Raw genomic sequence first — 19,271 nt, 5'->3', positions numbered from 1 at the left:
ACCAGTCATTCCAATCAATGAATCAGTTTGAATGGTACTAGGTCCAGGAAAAAAAGAAAAGAAATACTAAGAGCAAATCTGAGGATGTTTACGTGCTATGTTTGGGGGTTTTTTTTGTTTGTTTGTTTCCATTTTGCCCTGAATTTCATAACGTCAATGGAAGTTAATCGCAAAATATTATTTGATAGACAAATTTCATTTGATAAAATTCTCCCCCCCCAAAAAAACCCCAACTAATTCATATAATAAGGAACAATTATCTCTCCATCATTTTTTCATACTATACTAGGTGATCTCTTAAGAAGTTCTTAAATGTCAAAAGAATGCACAATTTGTTAGTTCCTCTGGGAACAGTATTTTCCTTTGAGTAACTCTAATTTCATTCACATATTTTAGGAGTTTATTGAATAAAGCCCAAAATCCATTGCTTTTCATGATTTTAATGAGTTTTAACTTTATAAACTACTTGTCAACATGACGACTTTTCTTACTTAGACCATTTTTTAGTTACCATTATTTCTGTATATAGCTAAAAATGTTGGGCTTGAAGCATACTGGAAGTACTTCAAAAAAAAAAAAGCAATCAATCACTCAGCAAATAGCCAAGTAGACATTAATTACCAACTGTCAAATGCTTGTCTTGTCATTTTCTAACATATTTCCCTGTGTAGATGAAGCAAATATTGGCTTTGTTTTTTTGTTTTCTGAATGGAAAGATTACAGCATATACAATAGTAATGTAGCAGAATTCCTTTATAATACTGGTGTCAGAGCACACCTGCCAGAAAGGACATGAGTGTGATAAATTAATTGCTATTTGTTATTGTTTTGTTGTATGTATATCCTTGCTCTGGAGTAGATGATTTGGCATTTGGCAAATTCAAATGTAAGAAGATGTTAATATTAACAAAAATATTGACATTTTGTAGTTTTATAGTTTCTAAAATCTTTAATCAAGGTTTTTAGGAAAATTTTTAAAGCCTCACAACACCAAATTTCTCAACAAATAAACAGTGTTGTGCAACTTAACTTTCCAAAGTGACCATATAAAAGGAGTACATTTGTCATATAATCAAAATATTTACTTGATCCTACTCTTGGATGAACAGGATCTGTTCCTATTGTTTACTTTGAAGGACTGTCTTTTTCTTAATCACTAAATAGAGAGAGAAAAATCAAGGCACAAGGGACTATGTAGTCCAGCTGTTGTGGCATAAATCAATATATGCAATAGAGATTTTTCTTTCTTTGAAAGCCGGGCTTTGTGTGCTGAATTTCCTGTTTTATTAGTGTCCAACTTTGTCTAGGCCAGACTTCCTATTCTTTAGTGAGTTTATGATTAGGTTACTATTCAATAAAAAAAAAATGACACTAGTAATGAAGTAACTCTTTAATGTTTGACATCTCGCCCTCTTCAGTCTCCTTCCTGGAGTGGCTGAGCCTTGGGATTTTCATGAATGGGGAACAGTCTTTGTCAGAAAACTCACTGCTTTTTGGTTCCACTGGCCTTAACCAAGGCCTTAGCCAAGGGTTAACAGTAAAGGATTCTGTTAGCCAGCTGGAGTTGTAACATCTAAAGAGAAGTGACCTTTCCCATTATTTTTATGAAGAAAAACACATCCTTCCTTCTCCAAACTCTGATCAGCAAGGTAAAGAGGTGCTGAATACCGATTTTTTTGCTGTCGCTTCATCCCATGATTTTTTTCAGATGGATTTTTGCACTTAAAATGAATACTTTTCATTATATTTTTGCCATTTTCTTCCATTTAGTTTTCCCCAGAAAAAGCTTTCATTCTGTGCCTAGATCCCAAATGCACTGTGTGTTTTGCAAAACTCCTCCCATGTGGGCAGCTGTCCATCAGCCAATTTCTGTGTTGTGACTACACCTCCCAAGGGTGCAGCACTGTCTGTGTGCATTAATGGCAGGATCAGAAGGTAGGAGCCAGGCGGGTGGCATCGCTCTCCTCTGACACTCAGCGCCTCTCAGTCTGGCATTTATTCCTATTGCCCGAAAACTAAGGCAAGAAGCTAATGAGTCCCGCTCTCTAGATACTGTAAGTCATTAACCTGCAACCTGCACACTGATCCCAGTCTATTAAGTTTAGGCTGCTAAGATTCATGCTTTGGTGGGTCCCTGATGCCAAAGCATAATGTCTCTGTTTGTTTTACTTTTATTGCCCCGATAGCAGTGTCGTTAAGGAAGGGGGGGAGAATACAAAGGGTGACAGGACCCACACCAGGGGACAATCAGACCTGCAGACTTACTTGCATAAAGAAGATTGAAGCCTTTCCTCCCTCCCTCTGCCTTTCTGTATAGGCCCCAGTGCACATCTGCGTCACTTACGGGGGAGGGGGAGGCGCAGAGGCAGATAGAAAATTGTACTGTGAGGACCTTAGAAGCTTCATAAGCGTCCCCCCCCCTTTTTTTTTCTTCTTTTCTTCTTTCTCTGATTGGGGTGGGGGTGGCGCGGAGGAAGACGACTATAAAGAGCTGCCCTTCTCTCTTGTTAGCCATCTCTTGGCTAGCACAGATAACCTGCAAGCATGGGACTCCCCTGAGAGCCAGCAGAGGAAAAACCGACGCACGCAGATGGCGGGGGGCAGAGCGCTCAGGCGACTTTTCGCTCGCTCTCGGCGCTCTCCCAGGCTCTGAACTCTAGGGCGCTGACTGTGAGAGGAACTGGAGTCCCCACTGGTTTAGGAGGAGGCAGTCGATCGCGTCCGAGCTGGGGCTCTGTCCCTCCAGTGCATTTGATCAGGGGTTATCTCGCTGCTGTCCGCTGCTTGCCTGCGCCTCTGACAGCGTGCGGGTGCGCGCACAGACCTCCCTCTCTGTCTTGGCTCTCCGAGCGCATCTCTCCCGGAGCCTTCGTTCTCTTCTTGTCTTACCCGCCTTCCCTTTCCTCCCTTACATCTCCCGGGTCTATGCGAGGGAGTCCTTAATTCTCTCTTCTCCTCTCTCCAGACCTGGGTTTCTGACTAGATTCCCATATCAAAGGGACTGAGCGGTCCTCTCCTGGAAGAAACAGCTGTGGAGCCGCGGTCCCGCAGCGCGCGGTCTTTTCGGCAGGCGGCAGCTCATCGCCAGTGGCTGGACAGTAAGCCCGGCAGGGACATTCACTCGCGTCCGTGTCCGGAGCGTAGTGCGGAAGAGCAGACTCTGTCTTCTTCCCCCTTGCCTTCTTTTACCCTACACCGTCAAGACTCTGGCCCTTAAATTACCTAGCCTTTCTTGACTTGGCTGCAGTCTGTCCTCTATTCCTCTTCTTCCCTCTGGAAAGCATGTCAGGCTCCGGGAGGAAAGACTTTGATGTGAAACATATCTTGCGACTCCGCTGGAAACTCTTCAGTCACCCTTCCTCTTCCCCAGGCGGGCCGACGGGGGGCAGCTGTCTCCAGCAGGACAGCAGTGGGAGCTTTGAGCACTGGGGGCCAAGCCAGAGCCGTCTGCTGAAAAGCCAGGAGAGGGGCAGCGGGGGCACCTTCTGGAAAAAGCCATCCTCTTCCTCGTCCTCTTCTTCCTCCTCTTCCTCCTCCTCTTCCTCCAACCTGCTCAATGGCACCCCGTCCCCCGCTGCCACCAGACTGCATCAAGGATTACCTGGTCCGAGTCAGCAGAATTCTCCCAGGACAGTCTTCTATGTGGAGTCCCTGGAGGAAGAGGTGGTTCCAGGCATGGAGTTTACTGGAGAACATGAAAAGACCTTGGTCCTTCAAGAGATGAAAATAGAGTCTGTGGACTCCGGCCAGGCAACAGGTGAAGGATGTGGACACAGGTACAGTAACTTCCTTGGGGCAACCAGAACATCCTCAAGTTTCTTTAACAACAGCAGGGTGTCTTCAGTGTTTGTTTGTTTGTTTCCCCCACAGCCTTCAGGGACATAAACTTTCCAGATAATGACATTTGGTTCCGAAATTTTTAGGCTTCATCTTGTCACCCAATTGTATTTTTATTAAATGTTTGCTTATAAGTGATCTTGGATGATGCCTGTTGTTCTTCTGTCGGATAGTTTTAGTTATTAATTTGGCAAACCATATAAACCTTCAGGAATAAGGTCCCTAAACTTGTGCTAGGTTTTCTACAACCTTGGTCTAGGTTAACACTGATGGTGTCAGATTCAGGAACCTCTCCCTCTGGTGTTGTACAAATACTGTAGCAAAATTAAACTCATTGAATGGTACTTTCCAGTTTTATTAATTAGTTATCTGGAATTTCAGTGTCCTGATGTGCTATAATATTTTAGAGGGGTTAGAGAACAGGGAGAGGGTGGAAGTATGTATATATTTCTACAAAAGAATTGAAACTGGAAAGAGTTCTGGCGAGGTAATATTGGCAATTAAGCAGGAAAGGCATCAGAGAAAGTATTGTCAACACTGATCTGCCTTTACAAGGTGACAGACAGCTTTGGTCATTAAGGGACACACTAGGAGTTGAAAATGGGAGGTTTTATTTGAGAGGTAATTGCTAAATTTAGGGTATAACATGAACTTTATGGGCTAAGGAAATGAAGAGAAATGCATTTTCAATGAAAATTTACCCTTTATTTCTTAGTTATTCTAGAAACCAAACTTTTGATATTTACCTCAGAGAATAACTCCTTTTAAATATATTCATAATCATATTATTGTTATACTCACTGACCAGATCACTTTATCCTTGTCCCTTACCCTTTCTGTTCAGTTATCCCTGTATCCTGATGCTAGCTAAATCTATGCCTTAATTTTCATGCCTATTGGTCTTGAATATTAGACATAAACGTGCTTAGCTATTAACCAAGTATTAAGTCACAAAGAGGAAGTTTGAAAACAAGACCCTTTGGGTTGCACAAGTCCATGGAACAGAGAGAAAATTAAACCTATAAATACTTATTATTTTAAATGTTTAGAAAACTGACCTATTATTATGGTATACTATCCCATTTCTAGTTTATGTGTACAGTATATGAGTTAAGAGACTTAGTCCTTAATACTTCATGTTGCTTCCTAGAGCTTCTCGTGCAAGTTGAACTATAGAGAAATTAACTTCTGGTATCCGTTTTATATAACTGGAGAAGTAATTAACTAAGAGTTCATAATGGACTCAGTGAGAATAGTGATAACTTTTTTTAAAGTTCAAATTATAGTTTGATGTTCTTTATCAATTCCTTAGCACTGAAACATATAGCATTAAATATGTCATCATATTTTTGTCTTTTTTTTGCCAGTCATTACAGTAGTTTTTTCTCTCATAAGATCTCAGTTATACATATTTAGAATATATGTATTTTATGCAAATGTTTCCCATAATATAGTTGTTGGTTTTTTTTAATTTATCAAATGTTAAGGTACATTATACCATATAAGTATAAAGAGTACATTATGCTATATAAATTTTGAACCATCTAGTAAAAGCAAAAGAAAGATTTTTTTCTTAAAATAATATTAAGTTATCACTAACTTCTCCAAGTTTTATTCTCCAGTTTTCTTTCAGTGTAAACTTTTTAAATCCACAATTAGATAGTAATAGGATTCATACCAACATAGGTTTAGGAAAGTAAATTTTTAAAGCTTCCAGAAAGGTTCAGTACTAATTTTGCATTTTCTTTGGTTAAATCTTTTTCCCTCTTTTATTTTTGGGAAATATTACTATTGCTTTAAAATTGCATCTTCTGTTTAGTTGAATTAAATCATTTCTGCATTGGCAAATCACACAGATGCTTTTGGACACTTTATTTTAATAGTCCATAATGTTTAGTTTTGTTTTTTTAAGATCGTGCACGTTCTCTGAGAATCAGATATCCCAGAAAAACTTGTCTGATAGAAGAATCTTTAGTTTTCCTTGTGCCATGAACTTCTTTGACAATATGGAGAAGCTCAATAGACCCCTTCTCAGAATACTGGTTATTATTTGCATTCATAATTTACGTAAATACAAAATTTCACTTAAAGGTTAATGATAATAAAGATGTATTTTTTCACATTTATGTTCATGGATCCCATGAAATCTCTTCATGGACCCCTTTGGTGCCTAAGGACCCCAGGTTAAGAATTTCTCCTTCACAGTATACTAAATTAGCACATACATCTAAATAAACTTATTTAATTGTTTAGGTGCAAGGCTTTAATATTTGAAAAAAATAACATTGGTTACTTTTTCTAGCAATTACACATTAAAATGTATGTACTTGATTTGGAGATGACTTATTTATTTATTTATAAAGCAGAATTTTTAAAGCCAATATGAAGTACTTGAATTAAGAGAGAATTGCTAAATAAGGGGAATGGAAGTCAATTGCCTATTATACAACAAAGTTTTATTGGGGGAAATTCATATAAAATGCAAAACATTTCAAAATATGAAGGTAGCAATTTTACTGATCTTTATTACAAATACCACTGGGTTGTATACTTTCTGAAAACAAATACAAAATTCTTACTGGATAGATATTTTTATCTTTAGTATCTTGGGAGTTCCATGAGATTCTGGATAATGAGTAACTTGAAGATCTTTCCATTGCTGGCTGAATTTAATTTGAAGGTAGTTATTAATATTTATATAGATATGATAAATCTGATTTCCTCACTAGACAAAGCACTTAGTAGTGATTGCATTTGATGAATTTTGTACATTCTTAAGCTTTCATAGTGCATTGGCTCCTTGTTCATGATTAATTGTAGCCTCAATACTAAACTCAGTAATTAATCACTATTAATATACATTGTTTCAGTTTATGTACATGTTAATTAGTTAAAATGGTGTTCATTTGTCCAGGAAAAAAGGAATGCTTTTCCAAAGACTACTGAATAGTATTCCAAAAATTATTGAGTATGAAAGTTAAGGATTTTAAGAGTATAACAAGGAATTTTCAACATTTTTCTCAGTTTTGTGAAAATTTCAGAAGGTTTTGTCTCTGGCTTGTGCCACAGAGTATTCAACAAAACATAATTAACATAAGTGCTCATTAGAGTAAAGAAACTACATACTCAACACATTGTTATTATGACTGATATAGGAATTTTTATTCCTATTTAATTTGACATTTAATATTTTGCATCTTTATTTTATATAATACAATTGATATGACAAAATAAATTGTGGTTTTCAATCATGGATCAGTAACCATTATGAAGCAACATTTCTATGTCCATTCACTTGATTATCAATGGGGAAGATAGCTTTATATGTGATGATTCTGTCTAGATGAGCCTTTTAGTAGAAATACAATTGGGATTTCTACCTTATGGCTCCATCCAGATGAAGATTAGACACTAAGTGGAAACAGACTATGGAGGAGTTGGGAGGAGTCCTAAGATTTACCCCTCACATCCAATATACGCAACCTTTATTGCCAAGCCAGTTTTTGTCATAGCCTGTCAGTTCATGTCCTATATAATTTTATATCTCAATTCATGTCTATCTTAGAAAGTGTATATCTTCATGTCAGTAGCACATCACCACCACATCCTTGCCTTTTTTAGCTTTGATCACCACATTTCTTAGGCCATGAGGCTTCAAAATGAGTGCTTGGTGTAATACCATACCAACTGAACTTATGGCATTGTAATATCACCCTGCTAAATAGTCACTTTTTTGTGGAGCAATGAGGGTAAAGTGACTTACTTAGGGTCATACAGCTAGTAAGTATCAAATGTCTGATGCTGGATTTGAACTCAGGTCCTCCTGAATCCAGGGCTGATACTTTATCCACTGTGTCACCTAGCTGCCCCCCAACAGTCACTTTCTTTGACTGTAATCTATAGGTTAGCATACTTTATTAATCATTCAGAATATGAGATGTCATTAGATCTTTGAGTTGTATTTGTTCAAGGCTTAAAGCATATATTTATGTGTCTCTGTGTGTTTATATATGAATAAACATGTAAACACATATAATATCTATACATATATAGATAGATATCTCAAAAGTATCCTAACTGGGTATATATCTTGGCTACTCAGATTTCCATAATTTGTTCTAAAGTTGTATTCAAAGGACTGGAATGAAGTATGAGTCGATTGAGAAGGTATATGTTTCCTGGAAATACAAACAGTACAAAAAATTATAAAGTTCTAAAGGCCTTACAAGGACTACACAAAATGCAGGGTCCATAATTGATAAATGTGGAGTCTTAATAAAAAATATCAGAGAAATAAAATGAACAAATATGATAATAAACATTAGGACTTTTGAGATATTTTTCATTGTCTCATCCATGGAAATCCCTTTTCTAATATCATATCTTTGTTCATGGGCACCATAGCTGGATGGCAAAGTCAAGAGAAAAAGAGAACATAAAGATCAAAAGAAAGTCATAAAGAATATTTTAAAAAGTAAGAGTTATGGAAGAAAGATCAAATACACTTTGCTTATCCATCCTTCAAAAGAAATGATAAGGGTGATTTAATAAATATTTGTGTTAAAAAAAACAAAAATTGATTGGTCATATAAATAGTAGATAGTAACTCTTAAGTACACTTTTATTTTGGCTGTAAGGGAATGAATGTCCTTTTGGTGGAAATTATGTCTATTATTCCTGTCATATTATTAAAACATTTGATATTTTAAAACTGCAAAGATAATATTCTTTAAGACTACTAATGGAAAGTTGGATAAAAAGAATAATCCTGGGGCAGCTAGGTGGTGCAGTGGATAAAGCACTAGCCCTGGATTCAGGAGGATCTGAGTTCAAATCTGACCTCAGACACTTGACTCTTTACTAGCTGTTTTAATTACTAGCAAGTTACTTAACCCTCATTGCCCTGCAAACAAAACAAAACAAAAACATTTAAAAGAATAATCCTTATCTTCCTGTGAACAAAGTTTTTTCTGTTATTTTTGCTATCTATTTTGTTATTGAAAGGCTCTAAATTATAACATTATGAAAGATGGCACCTCATAAAAGCACTTTGACTGGGCTTGAGGAGCCAACGAAGAGAATCTGGACAGACTCCAAGAAAAGACATACATTATTAAGGATACAAAACTTCTAATAAAGACAGGGCTCTAATATTAGCTTAACTGGAGACTCTATGATTTTTGTCAGTATGAATATCTTCCTCTATCAACACAAATATATCTCCTCTATGAGTTAAAAAGTAAGTCCTAGGGAATCATTTGAGACAGAGAGAAAGTTTAGGTGGCTTGTCTAAGGTCACACTACTAATTAGTGTCAGATGCAGAATCACAATCCAGTTCGTTCTGACTAAGACTAGCACACTATCGACTATGCCATCCCTAGTTTTACATCTGTTGCTTAGGAGTATAGTTTAAGAGGCGGTAACTATGAAGTCATTGCAAGATGACCTGCAATCCTAAAAGCTATTTTAGGAATGAGGAAAGTGTCATTGCTATAGGTCATATTTCTGGCAGCTCATATAAGGATTACAGCAACTGTAGAGTAGAGGAATTGCACAACCCTTGTTCATAGGTAAGAAATCTGGGGAGCAAATGCCAAAAGGTAAAACTGAGATGCAGGCCCTGAGGATAATTGTAATTCAACCAGAAATGAAAGTTGGGTCAACTCCTCTTAGGATCAAAAAGAATATCTTTGTATAACATGCTCTCTAGACTGAGCTAAGGATAAGCTTTAACCTTTTCCAACTAAGTTGATCTCTGTATCAACATTAGTTAATCATAGGATTGGAAAATTTTATTCTGCAAACTAATTCATGTCTATGTTTTTTTTTCAGTATGCTTTCTTTTCACTGAATTTCTTTGGGAAAAAATCTAGATGTGTTGGCTAAGTTAAACAATAAAGTAACAGGATTCTTCCATTTAAAATTATAGATCTAGAGCTGATAGGTACTTTATAGGTGATCTGGTCAAATATACTCTTTGTTTTCATATGCAAACCTGAGGACAAGAGATGTCACGTGGCTTACCTAAGATGACAAAACCAGTATTTGAACTCAGATTCCAGCATTCCAAAATCAGCACTATTTCTATTGTGCCTAGCTTTATAAAGTTTAGATGGGCTATCAATGTGAATTGAATGCTATAGGAAAGAGAAATGGATTCATTTGAGAACCAGGGGAAAATATTTAGGGGCTAGAGAAGGGGGAGGACATTTAGAATGTCTATACAAAAGTATGAATTTTGGTTCTTTCCCATCTACCTGTTCCCAAATAATAGCACAAAGGGGAGGAAGAAGGAACTGAGCATTTATAAAGCACCTACTATTTGGCAAGCATTGTGCAATGTGCTTTGCAAATATTATCTCATTTGCAAAATGCATTTATTTTTTCAGAATTTTCTGGTAGTTCATAGTGATAGATTTTTGAATGAATTAATATAAATTTGTAGTGTATTTTCTTTTCAGAATTATTCATAAATGTGATATATTATATCATACATAAGATTACAATGTACTTTCCTGAAAGAAGGATATTTGATCAGGCCACTACTATCTGCTTTTGCACTACCCGGCTTTAAGATTTTGGTAAATAAACATATATTTTTTAATTATAATGATTTTAATTTTTCTTCTAGGATTTTTTTTAAGTATAAAAATTACCCAAATGGATCTATGATCAACTTGATTTGGATGTTCTTTCAAATGAAGCAGTCAGTATTTCACTCAATTAGAACTGGAAAATAACTTAAGTGCTTAGCATGAGCATGGGTCTGTGCTAAGTTCTGAAAGTATAAATAATGGAGTAAAAGTCAGATTGTCCTCAAAGTGCTTATATTTGAATGGGGGATATGATGTGGAAATAACCAAATATATGCAAGAGATATAGAGAGTAGATGCAAGGTAATCTCTGAGGGGAGGGCATTAGTCTCTGGGAGGACCTGGAAATGCCTCCTACAAAAGGTGAGTCTTGGGCTGAATCCTGAAGGTAGACAGGAAAACAAAACAAACGAACAAACAAAAAAAAAGAAGCAGCAAAAAGGGAGAGCATTCTAGATGTGGTGTCCAGCCCATTTGATGTCAGAGAGATTAGAAGTAATGTCATGTTCAAGAAATTGACAGTAGGCCACCTTGTGGAAAGGAATAACTTATAAGAAGATTGGAAAGGAGAATGTTAAATCACCAGCAGAAATGATATTTCATCCTGGAGATAAAAAGGTATCACTGGAGTTCATTGAACAAGAGAATAAAATAGATGATCGATCCTGTACTTCAGAAGAATATGCACTTCAGTTAGATAGAAGACAAATTTCAATAGGAGAAGATATGAGGCAGGAAAATCAGTTACCGTGCTATTGTGATAGTTTAAGAAAGAGATGATGATGAAGTTTTAACCAGGGTTGTGGTCATATGAGTGAAGAGATGTTATAAAGATGGAAATGAAAATATTTTACAACAGATTATCAAGTGGGATGAATTTCCAAAAGATATAGGATAGAGTTGAAATTCAAGGAAAACACTGAGATTGTGAACCTGGATGACTGGAAGGATGCTAGTATTCTTGAGTACAACAGGAAAGTTTGAAATAGGTTGAGGGGTTTATTGAGGGGGGGCAATAATGAATTCTACTTTAGATACTGTTTGAGATGTCTAAAGGACATTCAGTTCAAGATGTGCAAAAGGATTTGGTGATATGTGGCTGTAACTTAGGAGAGAAAGTAGGGCTGGATATATAGATCTTAAAGGCATCTGCATAGTAATTACTGAAATCAATAATTGAATCCATGATAGCTGATAAGATTACCAAGTGAAACTACATATATAAAGATAATAGGGCCCAGAAAGGATTCTTGGGATGCACTCACACTTGGTGGACATGACATGGATGAAGAGCTAGCAAAGGAGATTGAAAAAAAGTGGTTGGACTAATAGGAGTACCAAGAGACACCAATGTCACAGAAATCTAGAAGGAAAAGAGTATACAACATAAGAAGAATGATGACAATGTCAAAAATTTTGCTAACATTTCAATAATGCTGAGGACTGAGAAAAGTACTTTGGATTTGACAATCAAGAGATCATTGTGAACTTTGGAGAAGACAATTTCAGTTCAATTATGAGATTGGAAGTCAGATCACAGAGGTTTTAGAACACTATGGGAAGAAATCCCAAACTATGCAAGACTGCCCATTCTTTGCCAACCTTGTCCATGTGCCCCCATCATTTTACACAGAGTGTTGACCCAGTTGCTGCAGATATTCCTCACTTTTTCCTGATATAATAAGAATCCCAGTGGAATGCTCTTGGTTCTTTTATGCCTTAGCCTATTTGAGGTATTATTATAAAATATATAAAAACTGAAAAAATAAATAATAAGATTAATTTTAGTCTTCTAAAGCTAATGGTATTTGAAATAAAATTTTCACGTAACATTTTGAGAATTCCCATAAATAAGGCAAAAATGATGTAAACTATATAATTAAGAGTCAATATCATGAGAATAATTATGATGTGAATGCAGGTTATTACAGAAGCTTAAAGACCATCACCTTCCTCAAAAGAAGTTGGTACCTAGGGGCAGATAGGTCACGCAGTGGATAGAGCACCGGCCCTGGAGTCAGGAGTACCTGAGTTCAAATCCGGCCTCAGACACTTAACACTTACTAGCTGTGTGACCCTGGGCAAGTCATTTAACCCCAATTACCTCACTAAAAAAATAAAAAGAAAAAAAAAAGAAGTTGGCACCAAGTCAAGAGATATTTCATTTTAGTCCTCAAATGTGGATTTGTGTTTCTATAAATTTCATGATTGTAGCAACAATGTTAAATTTTACTGCTCTCAGATAAAGGTTGTAGGAAGATTTAAAGACTATAGAACAGGTAACATTGACAACTTCAGAAAAAGTTGTCAGACACAAAATGAGTTTCTAAATCTGACAGTATGTAATCTTCAAAGATAGTTTCATAAAAAGAAACAGAGTGCTATTTCACCATATAAATTACTAAAGCATATATATATATATATATATATATGTATATATGTATATATGTATATGTATGTGTGTATATGTATGTGTGTGTATATATACATACATATACACACACATATATACACATATATATGTATATATATGTGTGTATATGTATGTGTGTGTATATATATACATACATATACACACACATATATATACATACATATATATATATACATAAAGCCCAACCTGTTTTTTAAGGCCTTAAAATTGATTCTTTAGAAGCCACTTATATGTCTGTGGCAGCTTAGTAGTTTGCCTTTGAAAAGAAATAATTGTGGAATTTTTTGCATGGATACAGGTTTGTAGGGCAGACAGGAAAGGAATATGCTCAGAGCCCCTAAAACCATAAAGTAATTCTATAATGTGTACCTTATGTCATGGCTGTATGCATGGTATAGAATTAGATTACTAATAAGATTGGGGCCTATTCTTGAAATGATATAAGTCCTAAAGAACAGAATAGAGATAGTCTATGTTAGTTATAGACTTAGTTCTGTAGCTGGCTACAATCATAGTGTTAACAATTCATTAGTTTCCAGGGGGAATCTTTTAACTTGTTGAATTGATTTTAGCTATACACATATAATTTCTAATTAAGGGAAGGGATTATGTCTATACCAGTGATGTGAGTATGCTGAAGTGGAAATGGAATTCAATTTATTGTTCATTATTCATTATTTATTGCTTATCATTTAAATGACATATATAGGCATGTATATAGTATGTATCGGAGGCGTCTTGAACCCAGGTTTCCCTGACTCCAAGTGTTGCTTATTTTTTTTTCATCAAGCTATCTTCAATAGTACCTAATTACCTTTGAGAGAGGGCAATATATTGGAAATGTTTTGTAGAGTTCTTTGTTTTATGATCTTGGGCTAATGCTTTGCTTTGAAACAACTTTAGAAAAGCATTGTTAAGATGGTCATGAAAAATATTCAGTCTGGCTCCTATCTTTTTTATTGATTGCTGGTCTTTGCTATTTCAGTATATCTTTCCAAGAAAATTGCTTTTTTTTTTAAATGACTAAAAATGTAAATGTATATTGGAGGTCAATCACCTATTTATAGATCATTGACTATTCTTCATTGTGTTTCCAAAAAGCCATCACTTTATTTTTAAGATGATAAATATTTTATTATTCCTTTTTTGCAGTAGTTGCTGTTTTTTATTGTACCCATAAAATATATGAATATAATAGGATAATATTGTCATTTTAAATGAGAAAAGAGTTATTGTCAGAGACAGTTGACAAAGGAAAAATTCTGGGGCAGATAAACTTTTGACTCAAGATAAAAATTGAAGAGTTGGGGATAAATGCCCTTGTTCATCTCCTATTCAATATAAATAATTTCTGTCAGGTAAATGTAGCTCTTTTATTTATTTATTTTTTTGTTTTGTTTTTTTGTTTTTAATTTTTGCTGGGCAATGGGGGTTAAGTGACTTGCCCAGGGTCACACAGCTAGTTAAGTGTCAAGTGTCTGAGGCTGGATTTGAACTCAGGTACTCCTGAATCCAAGGCCATTGCTTTATCCACTGCACCACCTAGCTGCCCCCAGCTCTTTTATTTTAACATCAAAAAATAGTATGTGTGGGTCAGACATATTAGAAGTAATCCACCTCTATAGACCGTTTAAGTAGGCAAATGGATAAAGGCTATCTAAAATTGTAAATCTGGGAAAGGAGGAGGGATCTAGAGTTAAATGCACAGAGAAAAAGGAAAAGAGAAATCAAAAAAGAAAATTTTAAAGCATAAAACCCCAAGTATTTTGATAGCTGTATTTCTGTCTTACCTCTATTGACTTTACTTTCAAAATGATGTATTGAAGTTTTATCAAAGAAAAATTCATTTTTGAAAGAGAAAAAGATATTAAAGTCATTTTGACTAGTAATTTAACCAAATACACTCTGACTTAAAAAAAATGTTCAGTGAATAAGGATAATTTGAGATTCCAAATAGCAAGTATTTTTAAAAATATATGCAGAAATTTATTTCACCTTTTATCATTACCTTATGCTCTTAATTTCTTTGAGAAATGTTCTTTCCTAATGAAAGATAACGCAAAAGTTTTTTTTTAGTTAAAATTTGTCAAATCAATATTGTTTTAAATATTCATGACAAATTCACAAATACATTGACAGAAATCAGAAGGTGATTTGAAAATCAAAACAAGTTCCTTTCATTTATTCTACAAATCTATATTCTTACATATTGGATTTCTACAAATTGGGATGCAATTACAATAACTTAAGTTTCATGAATAATTTTTTCCAACCTAAAAAAGTATTATGTTACTTGGAAACTACAAGATGTATTTTTTATTTAACTTACCAAATATTTACTCATATTAATTTTTTTTATCAGAACTATTTTGCTTGACTCCCTGAGTCTTAAAGATTTGATTGTGAAGTTATTTGTTCATGATCACACAGCTAATATGTGTCAGATGTAGCACTTTAAATCGGGTCTTCCTGGCTTCCAGGCTAACTTTCTATCAACTACAGGGTATAACCATTGGGAAAGACATTTAAGCTCCTTCATAATCTGGATCTTACTGACCATATTCCTATTCATACACTTCATGTCTCTGAATTATTCTCTGTTTCCTAAACTTAATATGCAATTTCCCACTCCATGGCTTTGAGCAAGTCGACAAAGATGATTATGTTGAAATTTCTCTTTATCTCTGTTTTCTAGAGTCACTATCTTCCATCCTGACATGTTTTATCCCTAGCCAAATATCCTTAAAGCACCATCTTGATCTCTACCTTTTCCCCCACAGTCACTTTGTTCCTACCACTTATTATACAGAGTGGGCCAAAATTCAGGAAGAGGTCTGATGTTTTAATTACTTATTGAAAATTATTTTTTCTTTATTTTTCCATTTATGAGATTTGATTTTACTTATGTAATATAAATTCATTCCCTATAAACACAATATATGATGCTATGGTATTATAAATTTAAAAAAAGTTATTAAATATTCGTGATTTTAGCCCAACCTGTAGTTATTTGTATGCATGTCCTATTTCCTCCCACTATTCTTAGTAGGAATAAGGTGGCAAATAATGGATCACTTTTATCTTTAATACTGAGAGCCTTGCAAGTTTTAGGTACTATAATGTTTTCTAAATTAAGTTAATTTTTTGCTTGAAGTATATGAATCTACTAGCTTTAAGATATAACCTCAACACTGAGATTATATTGGCGTAAAAAACCCATTATTATTAGATAGCCCTTAGACTTATGACTACTTGGCAGTAAAATAAAGTACCCTCTTAACTTCTTACAACTATTACTTATCTGTCTATCTATCTATCTATCTATCTATCTATCTATCTATCTATCTATCTATCTATCTATCTATCTCTCTATCTATCTATGTGTATGTAAGTATACATAAACATATATACATATAATGTCTATATGTACATGAGCATAAGTATTCTAATATGTACATACACATATATACACACATATATACATATACACAAGAATATGAAATGCATTATTTTTTTAGATTTACATTTGAGGACTGCCACTTACCTTTCTAACATTGTTACTACTCAAATCTATACATGCTACATTAAGGATTAACTAGATTGCAATAGTGCTTGACTCTGTGACCCAATTTGATGTTTTCTTGGCAAAGTTTCTGGAATAGTTTGCCATTTCCCTCTGCAGCTCATTTTTCAGATGAATAAACTGAGGCAAATAGGGTTAGGTGACTTTCCCAGGGGTCATACATCTAGAGTCTGAGGTAGAATTTGAACTCAGAAAGAGGAATATTCATTACTCCAGGCCAGGAACTCTATCCACTCTACCACCTAGAAATTGGCTTGTTTTACATTCCCCAAAGTTGAGCTCTATTTCCCACATTTTTGTAATACCACAAATTATTCACCATGCTTGGACTTTATACTTCCTTTTTATCTTTTTCCCTCTGAACCCTTGTCTTGCTTCAAATTCAACAACAGTGCCACTTCTTCCATTAACCCTTCTATGATCCCTCTAGTCTGCTAGTTGACTCTCTCTTCAAATTTCTTTTTACTGATTTGTTTATACTTTGTATAGCCCCAGTAGCTTATGAGATCCTTCAGGGCATAGAAAGTTTGATTATTTTTAATTCCCATCCTAGTTAAGGTGCTTACTAATTGTTTTCTGAATTAAATTGAAGATGGCAGGAAATAGAAATTAGCTACAATTTTTATCTTCTGGGTGTGCAGTTTTTTTTTTTCTTCTATAGCTATACTTTTCTTATATAACCATATGGAGTCACAAAGAATCAGATATAACTGAAATGACTGAACAACAACTACTACTAAGTTAAGTATAGTGTTGATGATAACATTTATACAATGCTTTAAGTATTTTACCAACATTACCTCATTTGATACTCACAGAAACCTTGTGAAAGTCTATTAACTCCATTAATAAAGATGGGGCAATTGAGAAAACAGAGGTTAATTGATTTGCACAGGATCAAAGATATAGTAATGTCTAAATAAGAATTGGAACCCAGGTCTTCCATACTACAAGTCTAAATCTCTATCCATTCTACCAACCTATCTGCCTCTATGCATAAACATCTGTATAGTCTAGTCAACTCCATTACTATCCTATCTCATCCCAAGCTTTATACATTGATATTATTATTATATTACTTGATATTATTTTTGATACTGTAGAGAATCATTTTAAGAGGAGTGATTGGAGAAAGATGAGTGAACATATTATACATACATACATATATATGTCTCTGTGTGTCTGTGTACATACATATATATAAATGCATCTATTTATCTCTATCTATCTAATCTATCTACTTTTCTATATATAACTCAGTGCCATTGATTTGAAGATATTTCATTTGGATTTATTTAATAGCTAAGTTTGAAGTAAAGATAAAAAGTCAAATCCATCCTCATTGTTTGATATTGTGATTGAACTGATTTACTTGCGAAAACAGCAAACAATTAAACAATTTTGTTCATGAGGAGTTGTAAGGACATGATCCTAAACTGTTTTGTTTCTAAATGCAGTGAAGTGAAATTTGATAATACTACCTTTCTCTTACATTTTCCTATCCTTGTGATAGTTCACATCTTGCTTTAGCCTTCTTGGAATAAATATAAGGCAGCAGACTAATGATCCACTCTTCCATAAATTTCATAAGTAAATGAAGGTAGAGATGGCACCGGGAGATTTCCAGCTGACATTTTTTTAATTAGATGAACAGTGTCAGGTGGCAGAATTTTAAACTCACAAGAACTTGTGCAATCTTTTAGTACTACAAATCATATTCACATTCCTTGTCAGGCACAAGTTCCTGGCACTAAAGACTTAAAACATGATGTTCTGGGCCAGTTAGGTGGTACAGTGGTTGAAGCACTAGCCCTGGATTCAGGAAAACCTCAGTTCAAATCCGGCCTCAGACACTTGACACTTACTACCTGTGTGACTATGGGAAAATCACTTAACCCTCATTACCCTGCAAAAAAATACAAACAAACAAACAAATAAATAAATAAATACAGGATATTCAACTTTATTTCTCATAAGGCACCTCTGAAAATTTATCTTGAATTCCTTTCTTTCTTGACATCTTAAATGCCTAAAAGTTAGTCAAGCTGCCTACTGGTTCTTTTTTAAAATTAATTTATCTTTTTGTTACATTTTAAGCTCTGAGCTATATCTTACCCTCCCTTCCCAAATCACACCAGTGAAGGGCACTATTTGATGCAGATTTATAAATATATGTAAAACCATACTATGGGAACTTGTTTTTATCATTTTTCCCATGGAGATAGATAGCATCTTCCTTCATAGGTCCTTTATATTTTATTTGAGTATATATAGTACTCAGAATAACTGGGCTGTTCATAATTATTATTTTAGCAATATTTTGTTGTGATAAAAATGTTCTTTTGCTTCTCATCAATTCATTTTTCATTATCCCATGTAAGTTTTCCATGTTTTCTAAAATCAACCAGCTCATCATTTCTTACAGCACAGTAGCATTCCATCACAATCATATTCCATATATTATTTAGTCATTATCCAATTAATGGACATCCCCTCAATTTCCAGTTCTTTGACACGACAGACTTGCTATAAATATTTTAGAATTTAGATTTATTTAGATGTATAGGTTATTTTCCTTTTCCCCTGAACATCATGAAATTGGTATATTTGAAAATGCTTCCTATCATCACCTGAGCTAGAATTTGCCCTCACTGCTCCAAGAACAAGGAGGGTTCAATCAGCACCCATGGACATCGCCTTGACAAGTTTTCTTCAAACCCTCACTCCCAGAGGCAATACTGTGTGAGTCATTATTACTATTCTTAAGATCACAGTAGATTTTGCCAACATCTACTATGAAGAAATAATGACTTTAATGTGAGA

General features: G+C 34.8%; 1 protein-coding gene across 2 annotated transcripts in view; it reads left to right on the top strand.

Annotated features, from left to right (window-relative positions):
- The first annotated feature begins 1,929 nt into the window (after positions 1 to 1,929).
- Positions 1,930 to 19,271, top strand: part of KLHL1 (kelch like family member 1) — a 556,455-nt gene continuing 539,113 nt past the window's right edge. The window contains exons 1-2 of one of the 2 annotated variants that reach the window (XM_043997789.1): positions 1,930 to 2,054; positions 2,966 to 3,776. In XM_043997789.1, the coding sequence (XP_043853724.1) occupies positions 3,283 to 3,776 (494 nt within the window). In that variant the 5' untranslated portion in view covers positions 1,930 to 2,054; positions 2,966 to 3,282. Of the gene's footprint in view, positions 2,055 to 2,344; positions 3,777 to 19,271 lie in introns of those variants that run through there. The other variant, XM_043997788.1, reaches the window with a different exon arrangement.

This window comes from Dromiciops gliroides, chromosome 3 (genome assembly GCF_019393635.1).
Source record: "Dromiciops gliroides isolate mDroGli1 chromosome 3, mDroGli1.pri, whole genome shotgun sequence".
NCBI lineage: Eukaryota > Metazoa > Chordata > Mammalia > Microbiotheria > Microbiotheriidae > Dromiciops > Dromiciops gliroides.
Note: the sequence above shows the minus strand (reverse complement) of the source record. Positions and strands in the feature narration are given on the sequence as shown.